General features: G+C 33.9%; 2 protein-coding genes across 2 annotated transcripts in view; one reads left to right on the top strand and one right to left on the bottom strand.

Moving 5' to 3' along the window:
• Positions 1–14,332, bottom strand: part of Adsl (Adenylosuccinate lyase) — a 35,344-nt gene that overhangs the window by 8,611 nt on the left and 12,401 nt on the right. The window lies entirely within an intron of this gene.
• Positions 1–14,332, top strand: part of Ssk (Snakeskin) — a 31,611-nt gene that overhangs the window by 5,747 nt on the left and 11,532 nt on the right. The window contains exons 2-5 of the mRNA XM_053751356.1: positions 1,246–1,442; positions 1,795–1,924; positions 2,581–2,672; positions 3,492–3,612. Coding sequence (XP_053607331.1) covers positions 1,246–1,442; positions 1,795–1,924; positions 2,581–2,672; positions 3,492–3,612 — 540 coding nt within the window. The remainder of the gene's footprint in view (positions 1–1,245; positions 1,443–1,794; positions 1,925–2,580; positions 2,673–3,491; positions 3,613–14,332) is intronic.

Raw genomic sequence — 14,332 nt, 5'->3', positions numbered from 1 at the left:
ATAACAATTTGTATGTAAAAAAAAGTACTACCTCAGTGCGCGAAGGAGTCTCGCCTTTTACACAACACACAACGAGAGAAATTTATAGATTACAACCAAATAAATAACATCTAAAGAGAGCCTATTGTTTACAACTTTCCCTTTAACATCGTCTAGAATGAAGACAAATCTATTCGTCTGAATATGAATGGGAAGACCACACATATTATGTCTGTCACCCATCAATCAAACTCCCCATTTCTATTCTCCACATGACTCGATAAGTTCAGATAGGGTCAAATCATTCACATTTTCATCATCAATGTCTACTTTCATCGTCTAAACAATGACGTATGCTTTTGCGGTTAAAACATATTTTATTAAAATAAATGAAGGAAAGTGAGAAGCTTATTGTGGAAAGTGACAACAGAGAAAGGATGAATTTATTGAACATTTTATAGCGTTTAAATAGGAAAAGTATAGAGTTACAAAGAAGTTTATGTTTTATAGGAATTACATTTCACTTTCCATATATTCCTAGAGCGTCCTAGCGGACTGAGTTTAATAAATAATAAAATTAATTAACGTATTTCGATAGTTGTAGTTTAGTTTAAGTGAGAGATGGATTACTGTTTACCCGTTTTATTCTCGAAAACGACGGCAAAATCCCACTTTTGGAAAATATCAGACCTTTACAACACAAACTAATTCTGTTGTGATTCATAAAAAAGATAAAGCACAGTTGACGCTAAAGTATAAGTCTATTTTGTCTCGTCCTGTCAATGCTAAATTTTGTTAAGTGCGATAGTGACAAAACATACTTCTGCTTTAAGTATTTTTTAACTTTTTTATGAATAACTTCCTGATGGTATTTCCTAGGAGGCTAGTGGTTTTAAGAACTTTGGAAAATCTACGAGATTTATTGGCGAGTACAGTTTCTTAAATGCTGACTGTTAATTTAAATGCAGGTTTTCTCAACAAAGTGGTATCTGATCAGGGATATGCTGATGTGATATTAAATCTCATTGTAGGCTGGGCTTAATTACGACTAACTACTCCCTTCCTGTTGTTTCCGTTACGACTTCTGATACATATTTAATGTTTGTGGGCCGCTAGGTTAATTTGTAATATTCTACTCTACTCTTTTGATTCTACTCTTTTCGGAGGACTTTCAATGAAAATATAAACAAAACATGATACAAATCTTCAATTTGATTGCGACCACCGATAATGTTGAAAAATGTTACAACACACTTTGATTTCCAGGTGCTAAACATTATCATCCTGGTGCTGTACAGAACAGGATACAATGGCGAGTTCCTCGGAGTGGGGGGTACGTGGAACCTCAATGAGGAGAAGAATCCAGACGCTGAGATTGTGGCGTCAGGGGTCATCGTGGGGTACCTGATCTACACCTTCGTCCAGGTCGTCACTTATCTGTTTGGCACCACAGAACATAAGAGGTAAGAACAGTTATATACTAGATCTTAAAATCTGTTGGAAAACCTGGTGTATTCTCGGTCTACGTTTCTGCAGGATTTTCAAAATAACATGTATTTTTACTTTTCCAATGTCCGGAATGTCAACTAAGTTTCATAGTAATTTGACAGTAAAATCCATATTAATGTTATAAATTCCAAAATTTGTCTGTCACACTTTCACGCCTAAACCGCTGGGTCTATTTTGATAAAATAATGCATACCCGAGGTCAATCATAGGCTACCGCGGGTGAATATGCGAGCTAATCACTTCAGGACTCTTACTGTTTATAGCTGATAATAAAGAGAAATTAATTATAGTTTATGGTGATTTCAGGGCCCTGTCCGAGATAGTGATGAACTTTGTGGGTGTGTTCCTGTGGATCGCGGTCGGTGCTGTAGCCCTGCACTACTGGGGAGGATACCAGGCGGAGCAACAGTACCAGTTCATATCCTCAGAGAAGCAGGTAACAGAAGAGAGCTAATATAGATTCTGTCTATAATGTGGCTCCCTAGGGACTTGTCTGGGGTTGAGCTGGCTCTTTAAGATCATGTCTGAGATCGTGATGAACATTTGTCGGCGTATTCCTCCTCTCATCACCATCATATCCACTCCGAGAAGTAGGTAACAGAATCGAGTTAGTAAAACTTGATAGCAAAAATGCAGAAGAGGTATCTTGCAAACTTGTTGTGTGAGAGGAAATTGACTGTGTTTTCCTTTATATTAATGTTCAAATGAAATGACATGAGTGGGACACGTTAGTACATTATGGTACTAATTGAATGAATAAACTTTTTAATGTACAGAGTACATCATACAAATTACACGACTAAATAAATTTATTACCTATCAATTGTATAAATTGTATAAAAATTTAGATAGTTTTAGTATTAATTATATTATTATTACTGTATTGGTAAGATATCGATATTATTTTTAAATCTCATTACAAAGCTGATTCTAAAATCCAACCTCAATGAGTCTTGGAATGAAGATAGTATAGTAAAGTACATTTGAAAATTTAAAGTTTATCTGTACTACTTTTTGTAGTAAAATCTTGGACAGTGTCAGGTAATTTTTGTAAATATTCAACTAGTCTAATAATTCGTTTGTTTTTTCCAGGTTGGTTTGGCCGTGGGATCACTGTGTGTCATACAAGGCGCTGTATATCTGTTAGACACAGCACTTTCCGTCATCCACTTCACAAAGGAGATGTAAACTATATTAACTTATCTATTCTTAATTTTAGGTACAATTAAGTTCATATTTTAGACCGCGTTTACAGCTTTTACCATTTTATTTCCCACCTCTTTCCAGCTCTATAAATGAGTTAAGTCTATATTTTATAATATAAATTTTGAAAATAAAATTCTTTTATTTAAACAATTGTACTTTTTATTGTTGTTGCTCACAACAGACATTCGCATTCATGATATTACTATGGAAGTATGGATAATTAAGAGCTCAAAATTTTATTCCCACCCGAGTGAAGCCGCGAGCCAGCTAGATTTTCGGCTATTGCTGGTACATGATGAAGATCATCCTGGACTAAAATAATTAATGGATGATGTGAATCAGGGGTTAATGCAAGTCAAATTAAGGGTCAAGGGTTAAATGGTGTCTCTGCTGGTTACTTCAGTCATTAGCGATATATCATTTGAAATAGTAGTGTCTAGTGATCCACGTCCACTGTTGGTAATTGTAGATATCATGTTGGCAACACAAAAAAATAATAGAAGTTCCCACTGAATTTCCTAAATAGAATTTTAACTCAGATAAAGACTTGTTAATTAAAGTTAATGTTTTTTTTTTCAAATTCAGAACGAATAAAATCAGACAAAATAAAAAAGACGTTCCCTTTTTTATTTGGAAACTAAATTGAGTTTATTAATGGCCAGTTATTTAGAGATATTTGCAATCAATGCACAATATATACATCTTGATTAAAGAGCTCTTAAATTAACAATAGCCGTTTTTCGAAACAATCGATTCCTCGATTCAATAATTGTAGTAATCGAATAAGCTCTGGAGCCGTTAAAGTTGGATTGGTTGGCATTTGAGGAGCCAACGCTGGTGACCATCGCACCTGGTTGTAAGGACTTCCTCTGCGAGCTGGATTTTGAATCTTTCAAGATTCCTCCATTAACGGAAAACGTAAGTATCGAATATAATAACATTAATTTGGATAAACATTTTACAACTCAATTTTGAAGCAGATCTTCAACCGACTAAGCTAAAATTTTGTTAGATTGGTTGACAATGCATTTTTATGACAATGCACGACCCCACCCATGATTGGTTCCCCAGAATGAGCTCCCGACGATGGAATTCCATAATGTCATGAAATTTTACACGTGGCTTTTGGTTCGTTGGCAATTCGTTATATTGTGATACCTAAGTAAGCCGGTGGCGGATCCGGTTCCAACGAAGAACTTCTCAACAGTTTACTGCGCGGACATGATTTTGTCTGTGACGCGTTGAATAAAACAAAAACTCTCGACGAAATTAAGAGTTTGTGTAACAAATTAAGTTTTTATAAAAAAAAAACTTATTTTCAATTGGATACGTAAATTAATTACAGATTTAAGTTCACATTCGTTACCAGTATTGACACAGAAAGTTCTGGACAGTCGTTTGCATTTCTATCACTTCACGCGGTAATGACTCTCACACAGTTACCGAACACAACACCATTACGATAACCATTGCTTTCCAACTATCGGCTCAGTGAAGTCACCTTTCACTAAAGCAGTAATGTACGTAATACAATGTGATATTGTTCTGTAAATGTATGCAGGAGAATGTAAGGATTGTCACGCATTAGTCGAGTCAATGCACGCGGGTCTGTGTAGCATTGTGTGTGACCTGCCAAGTGTTATTTATTGAAAACGGTGGCTTATTTGGCTCTGTTATATTGAGAGAAACAGAGCAAGGGCGTGATTGCGTTATTCGATTAAATCGATTAAATTAAATAATTAAAAAATAGAATATTTCAGGTAACTACAAAACGATTGCCATATAGATGAAAACATCAAAAAAATGACGTTAGGCAGACGGCCGAATGCGGCGAGAATGCAATTAGAAACACGCGAGAATGAGAGATAAGTGTAAATGAGAAGGAATAGAGGGAAAATTATACTCCTTTTTTCTTCATCTCTCATTCTCGCGAGATAAGAATAAAGGAGAATTTTCAGATCCGGGGTTAATAAAGAATTCTGATTTTATGACCGGCCGTCTGCCTGACATAAATTCTCTTAGGGAATGTTTCGTGTTTGAATCGTTCTAACATATAGAATGATTTTCCTTGCTAAGTAGAATCCAAATATAAACATTGGTTTTCACCGTTTACATTTGCTCAACCAAAAAGACGCAGTTACCAGCGTAGCTTTTCACTGCGCACAGCCGACAGCACATCCACGTATTCAAATTCATTGTCAGTGACTATTACCACTGCTTAGAAGTCTATGTAGGGTAACGACACGAATTTGACTATACCTATATAAAGTACAGTTTGTTTTCGTGCGACAAATAATTAACTGCGGAGTGAAGGGACAGTTAACAGCAGAAAGTAGGTCTGTGCCCTCGTGTATCTATTCTATCCATTTATTATCTAGTTACTTTTAGAACATTCCTTTTGCTTAGTTTTGACTTCTGGTCTGGGATCGAAATAAAAATAGAATGTGTTAGCTGCTTCTCCTTCCGTAGAGATTATAAAAATCAAGGGAAAGGTCTATAAAGGACAAGTAAGGGATAAAGTCGTGATACTTTATGTGTATATTTCGCTTAGTTTGTCCTTTATAAAGAACAAAATCTCAAGTGAATTACAAGTTGTAATGTTATTTAAATAATAAAAAAAAAAATTCTTTTTGAAATTATTATAATTAAAAAAAATGTATATAAACTTTTTTAAAACAAAAAGATTTTTAAAAATGAAATCAACATTAAAATTTGTTCATTAGATTTGAGGCGTCTAGATAATATCGAATTAATTTACCAATTCATGTTCTCAGTCGAGTTCTTATAAAGTATGTTTTAGGAATAAGACAAGCTATTCAACGTCCTACCTCACTATAGACAAAACTAATGTAGGCTACACACGTGAATGCATGAATATTGCGTAGTTTTTATGAGAGCATTTATTTATCGCAATGTAAAACCAGCATTGTATATCAAATCCATAAGGCAAACTGCACCGCGATAAATCTGTAGCATAATATGTGTACCATCGTCCATTGCTTAACCTTTGTTTTCGAACCAACCCCATTGCGTGGCGCGGCATCATAAAGAGGATAGTGTGTCAGAAATATAGGTCGAACCGGTCGGAGTTTCAACGTATCTACTACCACCCTCCGACAGGAAAAATGGCGCCAAAACCGGCGCCATATTGGCGGGAAACTCGATCGATGAGCGGGAGGTTATGGGAACTATATAGGACGAGAATGAGACCTGAATTTCAGCATCTAAGTGATTACATACTTGGCGATAATAAAAATGTCATTCCTCTCTCTCTCTCATCTGAGCGAGTTCCGGAGCGAGCCCAGGGTCCACTATGACATTATAAAGTTTACTCAGACAGCAGAAGTTTCATGAAATGTATGAGTACCAATGTACTCGTAATATTAGTATGTGCCTGAATGAACTTTTTCTTATTCTATTAGATACATATAGTTATTAATTGGATTACGTATCCTTACATATCGTAAAACAAATTCCTCTGCCGCGTCTGTCTGTCTATCTGAGATTAACTCAAAAACGAATGCACGGATTTTCATGCGGTTTTCACCAATAGATATAGTGTGATTCCCGGCTAATGGAGTTTTAAAGTAATTTAACTAAAGTGGAAAATAAAATGTAGTAGAAATATCAGTAGAAATAGAATTCACAAAAATTTTTTTTCATTCGCACTGTTGCATTGCAATTTCAAATTCTCATTACCGGTGAACGGTTCCGTAAAAAATATCTTTAATATGGGAATATTGCCCAATAGTGGGGACTGGGAACTGCACATCACTAGCGTCACTATTAGTCTAGAAAGAAGAGTAACTTTTGTCATTTTTGACAATAACTGTGCAAATTATGTGTTGGTGAGTCGCGTCAAAACATGCGGCACTAGGAAGTGAACCCGGCTCCGCTCGTAATAGCCCGGGAACAATAGCCTATATTGACTTTATAATATTACTCGTGGACAAAGCGCTCATTGTTCGAACTTGCATAAAAATACGAGTGAGTGCCACGTTTGTATGCAAGTAGTGTTGAAGTCGTTTGTCACGATTTTACAACGAAAATGACGCGTAATTAAATTTTGTTTTTATTTTTTTACTGCTACAGGCAAAAGTGTACCTAATAACATGCTACATGGCTGCGACGTCGTGCCGACTACTTATACACTATCGGCAAACAGTTCGCCAAACTTTGGCGGATTCCGCACATACAGGACTTTTTATACATTGGCAATAATTTGTCTACATGCTCAGTTCATGATTCTGAACAACTTTAGTATGGGAGGAACTTCAAAATCGCGAAAAAATAATCAGCTGTTCTATACAAAATTAAATACCTAAGTAGTGGAAAATGTATGGATCAGGTGATTTTTTTACGCGTTTTCAATCCATACGAAAAGTTGTTCAGTACCATCGACTGAGCATGTAGATAAAATAATGCCAATGTATAAGAAATCACTCTGTATAGCTGCAATTTCATTGTGGTAAATGTAAGCTCTCATAAAAATCTCTGCGTTAGGCGATAGTGTGTAGTCGGCATTAGACATATTACAAACCTACGAAAATGCATTAATGTGCATTCATATTGACCTAAGAAAGCACGGGTACATGCGCATGAACTCATTTAATATATTACAGTTACAAGAAGACTGCTAATATATTACAGTTTGATGAATTTTCGCGTCACATGATCGCGTGCGGCACCGCGAGCGCACATGCGATATGCAGCTATGCGCGCGCGCCGCCTTCTGGACCGGAAAACGCTAGAAAGTGGCTTTTCAATTTTCGAATAGCTACATAATAAACGACATGGCCGATTTGCCGCGCATTTGTGTTAGTACTGTCATGATATCGTATCAGAATTATCCTCTCGCGAATAAATTTATAAAAAATATTATATATATTCACTTGAAAGATAAATACTTTATTTGTGCTTGGAAAATTGAGTTTACATTATTTAAAATAAGCGACCTGGCTTCGCTTTAGAGCAATATTGTGAATTTTATATACATACTCGTATAAACCTTCCTCTTGAATCACTCTATCTATTTAAAAAACTCGCATCAAAATCCGCTGCGTATACTTTCTTTTAATTAATGATTAGGTACAGTATTTATACGTAGTTATGCAGTTTTAGTTTTTACTTTTACCTACCTAAAATAAATATATTTCGAATATTTTGTTTACTTCTGAGGTTTTGTACGTTATATAGCAGATAAATTTTTTTTTCTATAGAGTGACTTATAAAAATAATCTGTAAACAGACGTTTATGTCTTCAAACCTTGAGTTTACCGCAAACTTTATTTTTTTTTCTTTTGTGGCCTTTACGCATGAACACTCCTGATATTATACCATGCAACATGTACCTACTTGTTCGTCATTGTCTGATACTTGTATACAGCCATTTTAAACAGCGTCTGAAGAACAAATGAACGTAACTAATACATTGATTACGTTTACAAAAAATGCTAAGTCTAAAATAAATCGATCAAAAAACTATATTATATGTAAATTGCCTGTCAAGAGGAATCTCCCATAATATTATAATTTTAAACACTTCTCAGGCTAACGCTGGTTCTATGAGAAGAGAAAGTAATGAGCTTCAGAAAAGTAATTATAAATTTCGACATCTTAATTCCGGGAATTCACACAGTAGAGACCACAGATATAGCTTAAGTGCCTTGCCTACTAAGTCTTTAAAAATCCATATAAGAAGTTTCTTACATCAAGATTATGAATGATCAAACACGAAATATAATCAATTTTATAGCCCAACAGCGTTTCTCTGCTATAAGACCTATAGAGGTATAATAAATTTTGCTTTTCTCTGTGGAATTTTACTTGCTTGTAGTAAAACTCATAGAGCAATACTTTCCATTATTTTATTTCCATCGTAAATATTTATTGACATACCTAATTGTATATATACGATTCTATATTTTGTTGCTTTTTAGCTTAATAAAATGAATGTTTTGTAAAAATTCATTCTCCACAAATAATTTCTACATTGATTTCTTTTTGGGATTTTTAAATAAAAAAAAAAAAATTAGAAATTAGACCTAGACATTTGCTTTCTCACGTCAAATTTTAAATTCCACGGTATTTTCTCGAAAAGCTACAAACTACTGGCATTTCGGGACGACCACTGCTGAAAAGAAATGCCTAAAGAATCTTATTTAAACAACGTTGATATCATGCCAATAGGGCTTACCGTTATTGTTTTTTACATATTATTATTTTTAAGTATAACAAAGTACATGGTCAAAATGTAGGTATGCAAAAAATAAATTATGAGCATGATCAAGTACGGATAAAAAAATATAGATATATAAGCACACACTGACCAGTTCCCGCTGGCAGCACTCATTCCTGAGTTGACGCATAACGGAACATTATTACAACAAATAAAAAAAATACCTCTGTTTATCAAATACCGTTATGCCAGGGAAGACTATTGCTACTAGGGCACCGTCCATGATATTATAATTTTAAACATTTCTCAGGCTAACGCTGGTTCTATGAGAAGAAGAAGGATAAGTCCCTTATACTTGGAATCCCATTGACAGTGATATAATAACAATTGTTCACAACAAAAAAGTAATTAGTCACCAATTAATATATTACAGACATAAGGGGACTTTTTCATAATCGGTATCAAGTAGTGACAATGTTTATTTATATTGTTTTTAAATAATAAAATTAAACAATGTTAATACTTGATTTTGAATTAAATTTTCCATTGAAATAGGTTATTTTCCAACATATTTTTTTATTTGTTGACTAATATGTCAACATATTAGTCAACAAAAAAAAATATAGGTTTTATATGACATAATGATGTCTTAATTTTGTCTAAGTCTTTAATTTTGTTTAAGTCTAAAAACAATAGCGTGTAATTAATGAAACGGATGAATAAAAGTAGGTAACATTTAATTGTCGCGTTTGATTTTTTAATTTTTTACCCACTCAAATAGCCAATTATCGCATAATAAACTTTCACATTAGGAAACCGATCAGCCGCAAGTCGCAAATATTGTGTGGATGATGATGATCGCAAGTCAATGGAGAAGTCACCAATTACTGTAAAAATACTGTAATTTTCGCCAAATTGTGCGTGATATTGTTTGACTTCACAATAGATATTCTTTACTCTCATTGAGGCGAATAACACGGAAATGACATTAAGATAATAATGTAAACAGTTACATTGAAATTGAAGAGGCTATGAGAAGGTTTACATATTATACTGAAAACGCTTCGAAGTAAAAATTACCAAGAAAATTGCGTGACTCTTGCCGTACTTAAATTTTAAGAAGAAATATATATATAAAGATAGATAGAAGATAAAAGAAGTATATAATAAGTCGCTCTGTTAAAATAGGAAGAAAGAATTTTTTTATCAAAGTAATACATTGTTAAAGGATAATCAAATTGGGCAAAAATATAAATTTAAATGGTACTAGCTTTGCCCTATGGGAATTTCGGGATGTAGGTAGGTAGGCTAACCATATGTGTTATTCCACATGTTTATATTCTACTTGTGTACCAATTTTCATAACAATCCGTCCAGTCGATTTTGCGTGAAAGAGCAACAAACATACATACTCACAAACTTTCGCGATTTAAAAATATTTGACGGATTAGTAGGATAATCGTGGGAATTTGTTCATATCGAACTAAACCTGAAAAGGATCACATCTTAGCCTGTCACTGGGAGACAGCGGTGGAATGGTAGATTCCTTGCGTAAAACTCCATGTTTCAGTAACGTACTCTGATAAGAAAATAATTACGACATAATGACTTTGCGCTATATAGAGATACAAACAGTTTGTCTGTTTGTGTGTGAACGCTAGAGTTCGTGCTCATCAGCGTACTTAATACTATGTTTTTAGCTTTTTTCTTTAAACTCGCGTAATTAATTACAAATTCAGATTAATTGCCAGGCGTGAAATTACTCGTAGTAGCGTATTACAAAGTAGTTAATTGACGATGGGATCAAAACAAGTGACATTATTGAATAATTTAGTAAATAATTTTATTATATTTAATTTAATTTATATATTCCTCGTCATCCTCATTAGCCGTTTTAATGAACAGGTTGAGGATTTAGTTACATTTATAGAAACTTCATGTCCCTAAAAAAATATTTAAAAAGATAATTACACAAAATTGCTTAAAAAAAAACAATAGAAATGGTGGACTAACGCCATATGGTATTCTCTATCAGTCAACCATAACACCAGAGATAGCAATATCGTGCGATAAAGTGTTTCTAACGAAATGTTATTTAACTTTTTAAAATTTAATGTTCATTTACACAAGTGTGCAATAAGACGATGTAATATACAATCCAATAGCACGTAGTTCATACCAATTACTAGTTTTCATTTAAATCTAAAAGAGTAAACTCTCATGATGCCAAAAATACACTGACGTATATGCGTTGTAAAGTATGATACGAACCAGCCAGCCTTTTAGAGATCCAATTATTTTTAATTCACTATGTCGCAATAATGCTGGTTGGGACTCGCTGATGGCTGTGGCCGATGGCTATCGAGATAGAAGCCAGTAAGGGACTTGAAAAGGACGCAAAATTCAAATAATATTAATTTGAAAACGCGTATTAGATGATCGATTACACTGATTTAATAACAGACCATACACAAAGTTGTCTAGTCTAAAGTTTGAAACAAATACGTGACAATGTTGCACCTATTAATTTTATAATATTTTGTTTTTTTCACCGATAAGAGAAATCAGAAACTTACTCTTTTTAGGCGACCCCATATAAAAAGGTTATAATTAAAAAAATATAAATATATAGCTTTTTCATATACAGAATATTGCCAAAGGAGAAAAGTCTTCAACAATTGCAGTGATAAAAATTCTTTAGTGACATAAAATTTTATCATTGTATTCTCTTAAACTAGGTAGCAGTAATACTTGAACATCATCGGAATAGTGAAGCATCTTACGTTTCCAGTGATAGAACGAATTTCTTAGTACCAAGCCTTTACAGATAATTTGTTTTATTGAGGTTATATAGGCATTACACCATGAATTGACTATCAGCCGCACCCTGGGCAGATAACGGGCAAGAAGCATTGTAAATGTTACACCAGCTTTACAATGAATGAAAGCTATCCACGGACAACGCATTACTACAGTATAATGATAATCCGACTGAAGTAAAGTGATCTCCCTTGGGCCCTTCAGAATGCCCTATGACGGTGGCGGAAGGGTGGTTATACCAACTGTCAGGGACCATTAAGTTTTTTCTTATGAAGCATAGAGGAACAGCGTTTTAGTCGCAGTGTCAGTTGCTATTTGCTGTACGTTGGGCGCACTCGTCTGCTGATATCCTCAAACGCGCTGACGCGTATTCGAACCCGAAAATTTAAATATTTGAATTTAAAAGTGGAAGTGTTCAAGCGAATAAGATAATAAAGTGACTTTATAATTTTTTAGTGCTAAACCAAAGGAGTTTTCTTGTATTTTCTTCGGTGAGCTTTTATTTTTTTAACTTTATTTCGCGGCTTTTTTTAACAACGACGTAATTCACAAACAAACAATAGCATATACTACCAAGTTAAATAAAGATTAAACTAGTTTACTTAATATAATTTAACATACAATTATATTCATAATTCAAGTGGAAAATAGAAAATTTAGACTTTGAAAATATGATGGACGCACGCAAAAAATATGCTGTTATAAAATTACATTACCAAATTACTGAAAAATTATAAATCAATTCGGCAAAATTGCGTTAAAATTTAATATATTTTTTCTAGGGTCTACATAATCGTGGCGCTGTAAGTTTTTAAGTAAAAAATAAAGAAAGTAACTTTTCGGAAAATTTTAGCCTTTCGAAGTCCGAATAAACATAGCGATCAACTTACGTGTTATTTTGAGTTAATTCAAATTTTAAAATTAATATTTATAGGTAGGTATAATATACTAGGAGTCAAATGGCCTTTGCAGCTTCATCAGAGCGGAATAAAGTCATAATGAAAGTAGAGCATTATTGAAGCATCGATGATTTTTAAACAATACGTTTTTTACAAAAATTAAATTTTTGACACAAGCCTTAATTATTGATAAATAGATCTTAATGCACACAATGTGTGAAAAAAAATCATGACTCTGCAGAGTAAACCACCGTTGAGGAGTTCCTTTTTCTTATTATAATAATGCATTGTCATCCAAACTAAATGTATGTACAAAATTTCAGCTCAATCGGTTGAAGATATCTGCTTCGGAATTAAGCTGCAAGATTCTATTCGACATAGGTACATACAGAATGTGCTTGTAAAAAAATAAAGTTATTTTAAAGTTGTTTGTATTTATATACGTATATTACGTATATACGTATATAAACACACTAATAAAAGTGATTCTTTTTCCTCCAGTTAGTATAAGGAAACCTTAAACTTTAGTATAAGGAAACATAATTAGAGACCACCTCGATACGTGCTTATTTGTGAACATATCGATGTCACAGCGATGGTTATTTAATAATCCGAGATACAATACATACATACAGATACACATACAGATCCTAAATATAATAAATAGAAGAGAATTGAGGAAATATTGATTCACTTCAACATATTCTACAGTTTTCGGTTCAAAATGCATTATAACTTTGTATTTGCGTCAAACGGAACATCCCGCATAAAAAGCAGCTGCTATTAATTTAATTTAGCCGCCCGTTGTCTCATCACACATTATCTAACAATTAAGAGGTCAATAAAATCATCAGAGATATAACAGCGGCGTGTGATTCCCGCCCTAGAATAGATCACTATATCCCGTGGATGTCATACAAGACTATAGCGGATAGGAGACAATATTAGCAATCACAAAAAGGGTGGGTTGTCAGACGATCGTAAAAAATAACACATACTTAATTAAAGGTTAATTTTGTACATGGACCCCGGGTTTAGCGGCAACACAGCCGAGAATGAAAAGCATGGGAAGACGATAGACTAATTTAAACTACGCCCTTCATTGTCTTGTCACCACATTACCAAGCAATTAAGAGATCATGTCGAATCGTAAGAAATAACGGTGGTGAGAATACAATTAGTACGAACAATGGGATGTGGGTGTTTGGCCATCATTGTCTCCGATTCAGCGGATGGTTGGCTCTGGGAAGTATGTGTGGAATGCGCGGAAGTATATATGGAATGCGCAACGGTTGTAAACATAGCTACATTTTTAATTACAACATTATTTTTCGTCGATCGACTAATCCGAAAGCGTAAACTCACAGGCTACTTAATCCTTTCTTGCAAGAACCGAGCTACTTCAGTACTTCAAATTCAAATTCAAATTCAAATCATTTATTCAGAAATTAGACCTTCACAGGCACTTTTTCTCGTCAATCTTTAAATTTATAGTTATTTCTCACAAGCTAGAAACTACTGGCATTTCGGAACGACCACTGCTGAGAAGAAATGCCGAAAGAAACTCATTTGAACAGTGTTGGTCCCTATCATGCCAGATCGGCTTACCATTATTGTTTCTTACAAAAAATTTTTTTTTTCTTTTCTTTCTAATAATATATAAAAGTACATAATGTACATAGTCAAAAGGTATATCAAAACAGGTTATGATTGTGATCCGAGTGCTGATTATAATATATAT

The sequence above is a fragment of the Plodia interpunctella genome, chromosome 11, assembly GCF_027563975.2.
Source record: "Plodia interpunctella isolate USDA-ARS_2022_Savannah chromosome 11, ilPloInte3.2, whole genome shotgun sequence".
Lineage (NCBI taxonomy): Eukaryota > Metazoa > Arthropoda > Insecta > Lepidoptera > Pyralidae > Plodia > Plodia interpunctella.
The sequence above is the reverse complement of the archived record's forward strand: the minus strand, read 5'-3'. Positions and strand labels throughout refer to the sequence as shown.